At 36.2% G+C, this 14,943-nt stretch overlaps 1 protein-coding gene and 1 non-coding gene across 2 annotated transcripts in view; both read left to right on the forward strand.

Moving 5' to 3' along the window:
• Nucleotides 1-14,943, forward strand: part of roq (RING finger and CCCH-type zinc finger domain-containing protein roquin) — a 504,568-nt gene that overhangs the window by 157,718 nt on the left and 331,907 nt on the right. The window contains exon 7 of the mRNA XM_090405434.1: nucleotides 14,320-14,472. Coding sequence (XP_090261560.1) covers nucleotides 14,320-14,472 — 153 coding nt within the window. The remainder of the gene's footprint in view (nucleotides 1-14,319; nucleotides 14,473-14,943) is intronic.
• LOC150110704 (U6 spliceosomal RNA) lies at nucleotides 10,590-10,696 on the forward strand. Its single transcript, XR_016549076.1, has one exon. It is a non-coding gene; the product is annotated as a U6 spliceosomal RNA (small nuclear RNA).

The raw sequence follows: 14,943 nt of genomic DNA on the forward strand, positions 1-14,943 counted from the left end.
TTTTCTTTACCCAGCATTACCTGATGTCGTCCCCTTTCTCCCAAGTACCCATTCCCACAAGAGGCCACTGCTGCTACCATCTATCCTGGGACACACCGACTCATTCAGAACAGCAATCTCTCCAGATGCTTGTCCTTCCTCATTCAAATGCAAGTGGTCTCTCGCATACAATTCCTTTCTGTCCTCAAACACCCTCCAAGCATCCACATATTCCAATCCTCTCTTCTGACACATTCTAGCTATTATGTTATTCAGTATAATAGCTAGAATGCTATTATATTGAATAACATAATAGTTTATATTGAATATTGAATTCAATATAATGAGCAGAATTACTGCAATTCTGCTCAGCTCGTTACTATCATACCTAGGCAACATGCACACTCTTTCCTTTCTAGGTTTCTTCTTTCATACAACCTCGAGCAAGAATCTCATATCTCTCACTGCCCAATTTACATTAACACTCAAGTCATTTGTTTCTACCATCACAATCATCTCATCCACTCTTTCACCCCTCTTAATTACTATAGCCACACTTTCAATCGTTCCTCCAGGCAAACACTCCTCACGCATCATATCTTGAACACTAGGGATCATTGAGTCCCCATACATTACACCTCTTTCCACTCTATTCCTTGATTGCTCACATGCCTCCCTCACTCGCTCTCCTCTAACACTCTCTCTGTGCCCCCCCCCCTACTTACCTGCCTTCCTGACATAACTCCCTTGTTCCAGTGCTCCCTTGCATTCCATTCTCTCTGTTTCCATTCTTTCCTCTTCTATCATTCCCATAACTCTCTCATTCCCTCTCCTCTTCTGTCATTCTCATATCTCTCTCTCTCATTCCCTCTCTTCCACTTATCCTATTTTCTCCTCTTTTATCATTCACATAACTCTCTCATTCCCTCTCTTCTACTGTTCCTATTCTCTTCTCTTGTATCATTTCCATAATTCTCTCTCATTCCCTCTCTTCTACTGTTCCTATTCTCTCCTCTTATATCATTCCCATAACTCTCTCTCACTTCCACTCTGATTCGCCTTGCATTCATCTGTTTCATTCGCCTAATCTCATTTTTCACACCTCTCATCTCATTCCCTAGACATTCTACCTGCTCTTTCAGCTCACCTATATCTCTCTCTCTTTCTGCAAGTCAGCCATTCTTATTTGTCATTCATCCTCCCAATTGAGACCATCTCCTAAAACTTCACTATCATTCAACCTTTCCATACTCCCCACTCTTATTATTTTATTCATATTTCTCTCGCCCTCTATCATACCACTCATCTCTCTACGTCAAAAATCTCCCATCTCTCACTCAAGAAGGTCAGTTATAGTCTCAACGAGGTCAGTTATTGTCATCTCTAACTCACCAAGTTCCTCCTATTGCCTGCATTTTGTGCACATACGTTTTTCCCCTTCTTTCAGCTGCCACATATACATCCGCCGGGATGCATACATTCCGCAAGTCCCGCATGCTACAAAATCCTGTATGATATCATGCAAAATGGAGTCCTTAAATGGGGGGTGGGGGGGACTCGGAGATATGCCATTTGCAATTTTAACTGCCGCTGCCGCCATTATTTAAAATAGTGTTACAACTAAACGCTAAATAAGTATAAGGGAGTATAACTATATAAGTAAAAGTACAAACAATTACAAAACATTTAAGTATACTAAATATAAATAAAATAAAACTAAATAATCTAAACTTATGCTATCATTGTCTTGCACCGTTGTGCATCCGATTTCGACTGAGTCTTCTCGGTAACCAAAATACACAATATAGCAACAACAACTAACTTCAAAAACAACCACTGAAGGACACACGTGTTCCAGAAAAACAACGTAGCTCTACAAAACGTAGAAAAACAGACTATTCACCGATTAAAAAAGCACTTTTTTTTTTAGCACAGCTCAAATTCCCCACCACATTCTCCGGCGACTCTAGCGCCCTCTTTTGAATGTGCTTGGCCAAATCACATTATGTGAGGCATCAGAGTCAAAAATAATCTTGGATCCAGTTCACATTGTTGATTAATCAAACAACCAGTGCTAAAATTTTGTGGGATAAAATCCAGAAAATGAAAGATGAAAACAGAACACACTGTCTACTTTACATTTAATGGATGTGTTCTTGCTGATTCCGAAGCAATATATTGCAGACACTTTGGAAGAAAATTTTTTTCAGAATCTTAGCTTCATATCATCCTGATTTTTAATTTTGAAAGAGCAACAAGAGAAGCAGTCGATATAATTTTCTACCAATATGCTTGAGCCATACAGTAAGCCATTTGTTAAGGAGGAACCAAAAAGAGCTAGCTCTTTTATTGTCTAATGCCAGCCCAGTAGGCACTGATGACATCCATTATGATATCATAAAATGTCTTCTATCAAATTCCATAGATCTCCTCTTAATATACAACAATATACTTAGGAAGAATTTCTTGGTTCTTGGCATAGGTCAGTTGTCATTGCTATCCCCTAAACCTGAATAGGATCCAACAGAAGCAAACAATTATGAACGTATTGCTCTGACAAGCTGTCTTTGTAAGATATTAGAGAAAATGATTAATGAGAGAAATCTCTGGTATTTTGAAGGCAACGATCTTCTCCCCAATACAAAATGTGGCTTTCATAGACATTGTTCAACTTTGGACTATTTGGTCTGTTTAGAAACACGTATGAGAGACAGATTCCTGAAACAAGAACATCTAGTTTCTGTGTTCTTTGACATGAAAAAAAAAAAAAAAACAGCCCGAAGATTTGGCATATTAAAAGACCTCTATAACCTAGGTCTCAGAGCACACTTTCCTGTATTTATTAAAAAATTAAAAACTTTGTCTAGCTTTTCCAAGTCAGAGTGGGAAGTACACTATCTCAGCCAGATAATCAAGAACAGGGGCGGGTTGCCAAGGCTCTATCTTAGATATAAGTTTTTGCTATGAAAGTTAACTCAGTTATTGAACAGCTCCCTCTCACTGTAGGCAGTGCTCTTTATATTGATACTTCAGCGATTGAAACGAAATTCAGTAAGCAACCAATCATGTTTCCTTGGGCTCTTAGTAATTGGTTCATATTTTCAGCAGAAAAGAGTGTCTGTGTACACTTCTGTCGAAAATGGACTCTTCATGCAAATCCGGAGTTAAGATTGAGACAAATTGTTATTCTTGTAATGGCAAAAGCCAAGTTCTTGAGATTCATCTTTGATGAAAACTTAAATACCTTACACACATTTGTCAACTAAGAGAAAAAAGCAAGAGAGCATTGAATCTCAATCATGCTGTATTGAATGGGGTATAGATCAGTCTTCATTGCTTTGTCTTTATCATGCACTTATACTTTCAAGTGCATGATAAAGCACTTGAAAGTATAAGTGCATGATACTTATACTTTCAAGTATAAGTATCATGCACTTATACTATCACAGCTGAAACATGGGTCTGAAGTCTATGGTTATACAACACAGAATAGCCTCCAATCGTTGGACTATACATCATCATTGTATATGAATAATAGGTACTGGTATCTTTTGCATGTCATCCACTCAAAGTTTTTATTGAAGTAAATGAACTGGCCCTATCACTTAGACCAGGTGTTCTCAACCTTTTTCAGTGGAGTACCACTATATTTAATTCAGGATAGTAGATGTACCAGTAAGCAAACTTATTCTGGAAAGTGATTTGTTGGTCACAGGGGAAAAATAAGCATTTCTCTACAATACTAGTGATTTATTTAGTTATTTATTATTTTATTCAGATATTTATTGGAGAAACATACTCTTTGAATCTGTTCAATGGATTGTTCTGTAAAATGTGCAATTTTTAAAAATTAAAATAATAATGAGTGAATACATAAACAAATTTTGACAAACACATATTCCTGATAATGGTACTCCAGTTCTCAAATAAACTTACAATCAGTACAAGCTATAAATGTAACATATTTTGAATTGCAGAACCTCACATTCTTGTTTCATTGTGAAGGTTGTGCTTGTTTAGCTAAACACAGCTTCTTAATGTCTGGCTTCAATTGACTTAATTTGAGTCTTAAATCGGGTTCAACATTCAACTTATTCCTGTACTTGTTTTTGATATAAATGAGAGAAGAAAACCCACATTCGCAAAGATAAGTAGTTGCAAACACCAACAGAAATTTTACAGCTTTTTCTGAGATCATTGGATATTCATTTCTTCTTGCCAACCAGAAGTTTATTAAATCCATCCTGTTGATCGTTTGCCTGAGACTTCCATCACAGGAGAGCTCGATGAGTTGATCTTTCTCTGAAGGAGTTAGATGAACTCATTGAGAGGAGTTAACGTTTCTGGTAAAGTGTCATCAATGGAAAACAGCTTTCTAATCCAAAATTCTGAAGCCAGGTTTTCAGGGAAGTATTTCTTGAAATCTGTGATTAGACTCCCAAGATGCTGCTTTATATTCACTACCAGTTCACTATGAAGAAGAATTTCATTCTCAGTTAAGAAAGCATCCAACAATGGAAAGGAATACGTGTTTCCAGTATCGATTTCTTTAATGATGAAGCCAAGTTTTTTCCTAAGAGCTGCAGTTTTATCCTGTACCAAGAATAAGGAAGTATGTGCACCCTGTAAGCTCATGTTCAACTGGTGAGGTCGCAAAATAAATCTGCCAGGTAAGCCAACTGGGCAAGCCACAGTTCATCAGTGAAATAATTCAAGTCTGAGGATTTGTCAGGGAGAAAAATCTACACTTCTGAACAAAGTTCAAACAGGCGGCTCAATACATTTTCCCTCGACAGCCACCTAACTTCGGTGTGAAGTAAAAGAGAATCATGTTCAGCACCCATTTCGTTGCACAAAATGAAAAAAAATCGTGAATTCATAACTCTGGACCTAACGAAGTTAACAATTCTCACACTTTCATTCAAAACTGTCTTCAGAGCAACAGGCATATTTCTTGTAACGCCTATAGGTAAATATGACCTCTCCTATTGCTTCTGTCTTAGTATCTCCACATTTGGGTCTGCCTCCCACTGACAAGACCTCAATAAAGGTTGAAACCAGTCTTGGTAGTGGCCCTTCCCTTAATGCATAGCAGTATACGTGTCCACAAAGAGATGTGCTTTGCATTATGGGAGATACTAAGACAAGGAGTGATGAGAGCTTGGTCCACCATTGCTCGGAGTTGCCTGGTGTTGCACTAACTTACCTCAGTCCTGAAGATATTTTCAGGCGCAAACTTTGTTTGCTTACACTTGGATAAAGGATTAAACTAAATTTGTTATAGTCTAACCAAGTGAAAAATAAACTTCCAACATCTTTCTCTAAATCCAGAGTAATTTAATAATAAGGTGGTACATCTGTTGGCAACTCCTATAGGTAAATATGACCTCTCCTATTGCTTCTGCTTTAGTATCTCCATAATAAATTTAGTTTAATCCTTTATCCAAGTGTGAACAAACAACGTTTGTGCCTGAAAGTATCAGGACTGGGGTAAGGTAGTACAACACCGGGCAACTCGTAAAGGTGGAGCAAGCTAACATCACTCCTATCTCAGTATCTTCCATAATGCAAAACACATCTCCTTGCAGATATGCATAATGTTATGCATTAAGGGAAGGGCCACTACCCAGACTAGTTTTGACCTTTATTGAGGTCTCTTCAGTGGGAGCCAGGCAGAAGCATTAGCAAGGTCATCTCTACCTATAGGAGTTGCCAAACAGTGTGCCACCTTTTTATTAAATTTCTCTGGATTTAGAGAAAGATGTTGTTAGTATCTCCATGTTTGGATCTGCCTCCCACTGACGAGACCTCAATAAAGCTCGGAACTGGTCTGGGTAGTGGCTCTTCCCTTAATGCTTAGCAGTATACGTGTCCGCAAGGAGATGTGCTTTGCATTATGGGTGATACTGAGACAAGGAGTGATAAGAGCTTGGTCCACCATTGCTCGGAGTTGCCTAGTGTTGCACTAACTTACCTCAGTCCTGAAGATATTTTCAGGTCCAAACTTTGTTTGCTTACACTTATAGAATTAAACTAAATTTATTATAGTCTAACCAAGTGAAAAATAAACTTTGAACATCTTTCTATAAATCCAGAGTAATTTAATAATAAGGTGATACACCTGTTGGCAACTCCTATAGGTAAATATGACCTCTCCTATTGCTTCTGCTTTAGTATATTCACGTCGGGTCTGCCTCCCACTGACGAGACCTCAATAAAGGTTGAAACCGGTCTGGGTAGTGGCCCTTCCCTTAATGCATAGCAGTATACATGTCTGCAAGGAGATGTGCTTTGCATTATGGGAGATACTGAGACTAGGAGTGATGAGAGCTTGGTCTACCTTTGCTCGGAGTTCTTGGTGTTGCATTACCTTACCTCAGTCCTGAAGATATTTTCAGCACAAACTTTACTTACACTTGGATAAAGGATTAAACTAAATTTATTATAGTCTAACCAAGTGAAAAATAAACTTCCAATATCTTAAAACTCTTTAACTCCCATGTTTCATGAAATTGCAATAATGTGATCTTATATAAGAAGACATATCAGAGGTTTTGAAGAAATCTGAAGTCACAGAGGTGCAAGCCATCAAGTTTTTTGTGAGATTCACCAAACTTTGTGTGAGTCTTTAGAGGATTGTGGCCCAGGATATCCAACAGTTGTCAGATTGATAGCCAAGTTTAAAACTGGGCATGATGAGACAGCAGATGTCCCCCGGTCAGGAAGGCCTTCCACAGCTATCACGCATGAAAACATCGATGCGATCAATATGATTCCTGGTGATAGACGACTACCAGCCATAAACATTGCAAAGGCACTGGGGATATCCAGGAAGGAGCTGGAGTTATTATTCACCAACATTTGGACATGCTGAAGCTCTCAGCGAAGTGGGTCCCCAAATGTTTGAATGCTGACCAAAAGAAAGAATGTGTGGTGTCATCTCAAGGAATTGTGGGTCATTTTGAGAAATCAGGTGCTAATTTTTTGGCTTGTATTGTGGCTAATGATGAAACATGGCTTCATCACTATGACCTAGAGACCAAATAACAGTCAATTGAGTGGAGACAAAGATTCTCCATGTTCAAAGAAGTTCTGAATCCAAAAGTCAGCAGGGAAGATTCTTGACATTGTCTTTTGGGATATAGATGGTGTAATCCTTACTAAGTACCTCAAAAAAGGTGAAACTGTTACAGTAGTAGTATATTCAACATCTCTGAAGAAATTGAAACTCACACTGCCTATGAAACCCAACAGACACTACACAACTTGCGCTTTCAATGTCTGCCCCCCCCCCCCCCCCACCACCACCACCACCCTATTTACCTGACCTGGCCCCACCTGACTATTTCCTATTCTCAAATTTAAAGAAACACTTGAAAGGAACAAAAGTTATTACAGATGATGAAGTGATATCCACCTCCCCACATCCCTCTCAATCTAAAGATTATAGTAATGCCATTACTATTCCCTATATCCTGGACACTTCAGAAAAAATATCAAATTTTTTAAAGAAATATAATCTCCGCACTTCTTTCAAACCTCATTTGAAGCTGGTTTCCCTTCTCCACTCACTTAAGGATCCACTTCCTCTTTTTTATGTTCCTGGTATTCACAATGTTCTTGCAACATATATTATGGTCAGTCAGATCTTGCAAACCATGTCTTTGGATACCTTGCACAGAAATTAGATGGAAGAAAACTATCATGTTCCATCAGAGTAGATACAAACACGACTATTTTTAGAATCAGTAGCATATTTAAAAAACCAGTCTAATCTTAATAAATAAGGTTGTATTAAACTTCCCAAGATATGGGAAACTTTAATTCTTAGGTCTCCTACCCAACATCTAAGGCTAGCCAAGCACTCATAAGGGAGTCCCCTCCCCTCATAGGGCTTCAGTCTTCATATGTAGTCTAATTTAATTTCTTCCACGTATTGTTTTGTGTAATTTATTACAATTTTAACATTGTATTCCTGAAGGTGTCTCTGTGACAGAAAAAATATTGAAATGATTATTCCTGCTGTTTTAATTATTTCTCTTTGTGCTGTAGTTATTCCATTAAATTGTATTATAACAGCAATGAACATTACTTGTGCTGTCTTCCATTTGAGTATTATATAGACTGATGTTATTTGCTCTGTTTGTAGTAACTACTTATCCAGTCAGGATCTATTAGGGGTCCCAAGTCTTTGCTTCTGCCTGTGATAGTATGCTTTAGTGGTTGAATGTATTCCGAACATCATACTTCCCAGGTTTTATATTGAGATACATAAACCACCACACTCATTTTGATAACAGGAACTGTCTTTGCAATATACAGCAAAAATAAAATGCCTGCCTTATCATTCAATATGGACAATCATTTGGGAAAACTTATATAACACACACAGCTACCTGCCATCATCCCTTTGGACTATGTATAAAAGAGGCTGTACAAGCTGTAGACAATATGCACAAACACCTCTGAACACATTATCATGTTGGCACAGCTCTACATCCCTTTCTCTTTGTGCCAATTGGTGAAAAATTCCACCCTTCCATCTGCCAGTCTTTCAGACATATCAAATTCCTGATATGTGCTCTCGAGGATTGTACCTAAGTACTTGTACATGAAAAGTTTACATCATTACCAACTTCCTGTCAGCAGTTTTTCCCAGATTAGTCCGTCAGGACTTCAATATTGTCAGATCTTATATTTGTCTTCTCAAACACTTACATCATCAGTCCACATAAATCTTCCTCTAAATTGTCTTTCCTGGCATTATACACCTGTTATTGTTTGAAATTTTGAAAGAACTCCATACTCGATAAGAACAACACCATTCCTGTATGGTGCTGTTCTCCCTAAAGACCTAGCCAATATCCTGATAGCAGGTGTAAAATAGTACAGTATAACATTTCCTTCATTCAACTTGACTTATTTCCTCAAGAATAACCTTGTACTATCCACAATCATTGAAGCACCCCCAATCTTCCCACCTTATTAAGGTTCTCAGGAATTTGAATATTGCCTAAAGCACTTTGCTCCAATGCAATTAAAAATACCATCTTACTAAAATTGCCACAATCAAAATCACATAAAGCTGAATTTTTAAAAAGATTTCTCAATTTTTAAGTCTTAAACCCAGAGCACTAAAATTCTACCATTTTTAATGGTAGAATTTTAGTACTTTAAACCTTATAAACTTAATTAAACCTTTCTGTAAATTAATAACTTTATTAAGATACCACTTATATATTTTAAATCTGACTTCCATAAGAAAAATAAAATATAACACCACATTCACCTGAGATTAGCTCTACTCACACATTCTTGTATTCTAACAATGTTAAATCCTTCCTTTAAAATGTTTGTTTTAATATGATTCTGCCATTGAGAAAATCCATTCAATCTTTTAATTTTTGTCACATAGAACTCTAATAACTGGGGTCTCCAGTTTTTGATAAACTTTAATTTGTAACCTGGCTTTCAGAGTCATTAACCAGTTTGCATGTTGGCTTGTATATGGCTAGTTTAGGGTTTGACCAATCTCTTTCTCTCATTCTATATTAGTGTTTCATTTGACACCCCACCCACTCCCATACCTGGTTCATTTTTTGTTTTCATATTTAATTTGATATCTTTACTGAAGTTATGCCTAAATAGCTAAAATATTTTACATGATTTGTAGGTTTTCCGTTTAGCTACTGTTTTCAATGTGCTTGTCTATTTTCCCATAGTTTTTTTTTTGTGGTCCTATCCATTAAATTTTCTAATTCTATTTTGATACATTGATGATGGTTTAAGAAACTTAAATCAAAATATCTGTATAGTTAAATTAATTAATCTTTTCACTATGTTCACATGAAATTTGTTTGTTTATTTTGGTTTGGGAATAAAAGCTCTTACAAGCTCTATTTATTAGGGTAGACAACATAGCATAGTTGTTGCTAAATACACTTACACTGGCATTCATATGAAGTACCATACAGCTTTTTTTTTTCTTCTGCAGGCTACCCAGGATTTCCATCCCTTCTGTTTGTCAACAGCTCTTTGAAGCATACAGAATGGATTCTCTTATTTTGTGACTATTTATTCTGACGTTTCAAAATAAGAGACCCTAGTAGGATTTTCTACTTCCTTTCCACACAGCATAATATCTGCTCAAATCTCACTAGAATGTAACACTTTACTGCTGAGCAATATGCAATAGAATATGCTTGCATTAACATACATATGATTGCATCACTGCCAAAGGTACATAGTATATTCAGATTCATGAAGTTCTTTACAGGCAGTAAGATGTCTAGAGCTACAGAAATGTCTAGGACTCTCTTGAATCCAGTGCGTTCTCTATCATCTTAATGCTCTTTCTTGTTGAGGGATGATGACATGCCTATGTGCGAGTTGTGTGATGCTGGAATAACTGTCATTCATATTTTAATATACTGCACTAATTTTGCCAACAAGTGGAGTCATTATTTTAGTCACATTCGTAATCTGTCTGAGGCCAGTACACTCAGGCAGGTTTTATCATATTCATCATGTCACACCTGTTCTAAAATTTTTACAGAGTATCAATCTTTATCATCTTAAATTATGTATCTATTAGTTTTATTAATTTCATTGTACTTGCTTCGGCAGTACATATACTAAAATTGGAACGATACAGAGAAGATCAGCATGGCCCCTGCGCAAGGATGACATGCAAAATCGTGAAGCGTTCCACATTTTTTAGCGCCTCCGTAGCGCAATTGGAAGAACGACGGTACATTGCGCCCTTCGATTGGAATAGGCCTAAGTTCGATTCTCGTCGCGACGGGAGGAATCTTTATCTGGTCGATTTCAATCGAAGGTGAGTTAGCCGATCTCATATGGAGGTAGCAGGGTTTTTTCTCCCGGAAACTCGGGTTTTTCATCCCGCATACATACAAATCGGCCCATCAGAACACACGCAATTTACAGACAAAAATTACTAGTTGTGGTGGTGTTGGAAGTGGGCGGTAGATGGCGTTGATGGAGATGATTCGTAGTAGAGGTTAGGTGTAGAGAGAATTGTAGATGTCCTCCCACGATGAGTCTTCGGACTCCTTGGAGGTATCAGGAATAATAATAATAATAATAATTTGTGTATATACTTTTGAAACCTAGTTTTTTTTTTTTTTTTTTTTTTAATTAATGTTTCATGAAGTTTTCTTTGTTTATTGTACTCATTTTTACATCTGTTTTTACACACATTTTGCATTTGTTTTTCTAGACTAATTTTTATAAATGTTTGTCACTTTAATAATTTACCCGTGTGTACCACTGAGACATGTTACATTTATTTTTATACACAGATTTTTATACCTGTGTGTGTGCAACTTTTTTTCTTATGTGCTTGTGCTGTATGATCATATATTGTCCTTGCACCATCAAACCCAAAACAAATGAATAAACAAACTCTTCCTGGTACTCTTTCCTCAATTCCTGAGCTTTTGACACTTTCACAATATTTAAATTCTTACAAAAGTATTTCTGCGATTTTTGTTTAGCTACTTGTACATGCCTTAGCTTTCTTACATTTTTCTCTGTTTTCTATCAGGACACTAACTTACTTGCTAGGAACTTCAATATGATTTCTTCTTTTTCTGGAGTATTGCTTTAACTTTTTGAGCCTGCCATGGAGTTGGGAATTTCAGTCCTTTCCGACACTTTATTACATGCCTCCTCTGCTTTCCTGAGTAAATATTTTCTTCGCAGTTTGCCATAGAGTCTCCAGGGTTTGGTTGTGTTGCTCAAACTTTCATTTTTTTCCCCCTCTTGAATAATATTTTGATGTTTATGTGTATAGTAAGCTTCTCAGCTTTGATTTCTTATAAAACGTCTGCATCACATTACTTACATGCCTGCTATTCAGGATGTTCATTTTTGTGTTTGTTGTTCTGCAACTGCTCCTTCCTTTTCCTGATTGCATGAATGTGTTATGGTTTGAATATGCCAGTCTGGTTGGCCGAGTGGTTAGCATATCCGCTCTCCAGCCAAAAGGCTGCAGGTTCGAATCTTGCCATGGACATGGATGTTTGTGATTGTCCATGATTGGTGGTGGAGGTGTTGGGCATTAGTGTAGATCAGTGGTTCCCAACCTTTTCCACTTGTGTACCCCTTTTAAACCCATTTCTATAAATTGTACCCCTTGTTTTCAAAATAGCAGTGATTTAAACTTAACATTTACTGTTCCATAACTAATGTTTTGCATTTTGTTTACTTTACTTGTTTTTCTGCCATTACTGATTATTTTTTGTGTACTCCTGAACGGCCCAGCATGTACCCCCTGGGGTACGCATACCACCGGTTGGGAACTGATGGTGTAGATCAGCGTTTCCCAGATTTTTGCTACTACAGAACACTTCACAAATCCTGAAATTTTTGCGGAACACCTTGGTTATTTTGTAATGTATTAATAATTAATTATTAATACATTATTAATAAAGAGTATAAAGAGTATTAGTACACTTATGTATACGGTGTAATATGTTGACAAATATAAAATTACATTTAAATCAGTTATCAATCACTGAACTAATGAAATCTTGTAGCATATTGTAGCTTCCTCAGGCCAACATCATTAAATTAATTTGTGCTGATTTTCATTGACATATCATTTATTCTGATCACCAAAAATTTATATTGTAAATACTTACGAGTGAATGCAGACTTTTTCTCCTGTGTGCTGGTAGCTTCCCCCTCCTTTTGTACATCCTGGAGATTGCTTTGTAGGCTGGATCATTATCACTATCTGTTGCATCACAAACACTTTCAATAAGAGATTTCTTAATACCAAAATTAAACAAAGTCCCTTGTCTCGTATTCATATTAAAATTTAAATATGTAGGCCTATTACTTTTAAAAAATCATGGCACTATGGTTTCAAAACAAGCACTTTCACCCTACAATATGAACTTGCGAAGAAAGTATTCAGTATTACTAGATTTGCGAACCGGATACAGACTACCTTTATTTTCAATTTCAGTGGAAAAATTTTCTTTATACTTCCTTCCTTGCTGATTGGTCACTGACATTTGCAACACAGATGTTATTTCGTTTAGTTTTGAGAACAGAGGATACACTGCCCATTGTTGTAATCAGCTTGCAGGCAATTTTTATGACCAGTCATAAACAGTGGTATTCCCTTTCCCGAATTACTTCCATGTTTAAAAATACATGGCTTGATCACTGACATCACGGAAGACTTATTCACTTTCCGCAGAACTCAATTTGGGAAACCCTGGTGTAGATGATGATGGTAGTTGTGGTAGCTGGTGGAGATGGAGAGTTGTAGAGTAGGTGCCCTCCCTCGATGAGTCTTTGGACTCCCTAGAGGTGTCATGTAATAATAATAAAATATCATACGTGTAGTTCTTTGTCTTGGTATCACTACTATATCGACATGGTATTTCTGTAATTCCTCATCTGGCTCCATCTTTTACATTGATGTGCCTTACTGTGATAGAATATCTTCCTTTCTGTTCAGCTTGAGTTTATTCATATGGCAAGCCTTTCACTATTTGCTTTGCTTTGGTTTTCCTGCTAAAAACTTCAAGATCCTTGTTTAACACTGGACAACTTTCCAGCCATCATAACATTTGAACATATGATGTAAAATATAGTTAGCGAATGTCTTTTTGAATGTTGAAAGTTTCAACGAGTTGCCTGGTGTTGTACTACCTTACCCCAGTCCTGAAGGTACTTTCAGGCGCAAACTGTTTGCTCACACTTGGATAAAGGATTAAACTAAATTTATTACAGCCTTTTTGAATGTTTTTTACTCTGTGAATATAAGTAGTTATATTTTTAATTACGATCTCTTGAGTCAGCATTCCTTTCCTTATAGGATACGTAGAAGTCTTCTCTTAGTTATCTATTGACAACATGCATGAATTCATTGATGAGTGAATTTGTTTAATATTTATTGTGTCAAACAGTGATGTGGTTTTGTGCAATGCAAAATTACTCTGCAAAACATAAAGTACATTTGAGTGAAGGAAATTAAATTAACATGCAGATTACATCAAAATATGACTGTGTAGATTATCTTATTTAGTAGTTTCTTTGTTTCTAGCTCTGTGACAAATATTTTACATTGTGGATTACTTGTAGGATTCTGTTTATAAATTTAACTAACCATTCCTTGCTTAAGATCACATAGATATATAAAAATTTTAAATTAGTGAATCTGTATTTAAATAGCATAAAATCAATTATACTTTGCGTTTTTTGCAGCGAATATGTTTTGCTTTACTTAAGTGGTTTGATTTTCATAATTTATTTAGATTTTTAATCTAAATAAATTATGAAATTTTAAAATATTATTTACAGATACAGAGCCAAGAATAAACGAAACATTGGAAGTCGTAATTCAACATCTGTTGTCAGATCATCTGTTCCAGTTACCAGTACTATCAGAGGAAAAGAAAATGTTTCCTCTTCTCCCAATGGGTTAAGGTCCTCCTCAAGCAGTATTAATGCAAGGTTTTATTTTATTTTGATATGACTTGTTTTAATATTTGAATTATCTAAGAAAATAATCCAAATTATAAGTTTCTTTATTTTTTTTTTTAATTTTAATTTTTAATTTTAAGTTCTTTTTAAATAAAGAAAGAATTCTAAATATTAGAATCATACCTGAACATGGGTCTAAGTGTTAGTCTGCCCTCTACTGAAATTGAAATAATCAACTTAAATTTTTTCCTTAAAAATTTGAAGCCAGTGTTACTACAGGGTGATTATGCCTTTGCAAATTAAATGCATTTTTTATTTCTTTAGTTTTTCTGTATTATGCTTTATTTAATGGAAATATAAATATTCTTTAGGTTAGAGAATGTTATAAGCTTACCATGAACTGTCCTCATTTAACATCAGAATTGGTGGATAAGCAGTAGCAGAAAAGTGCTGAAGAATTAAGAAGCATGCTTCCATTGCACCCTTCTTATTCATTGCTTA

This window comes from Typopeltis vanoorti, chromosome 1, assembly GCF_054136105.1.
Source record: "Typopeltis vanoorti isolate ZY-2024b chromosome 1, IOZ_Tvanoo_1.0, whole genome shotgun sequence".
NCBI classification, from domain to species: domain Eukaryota; kingdom Metazoa; phylum Arthropoda; class Arachnida; order Uropygi; family Thelyphonidae; genus Typopeltis; species Typopeltis vanoorti.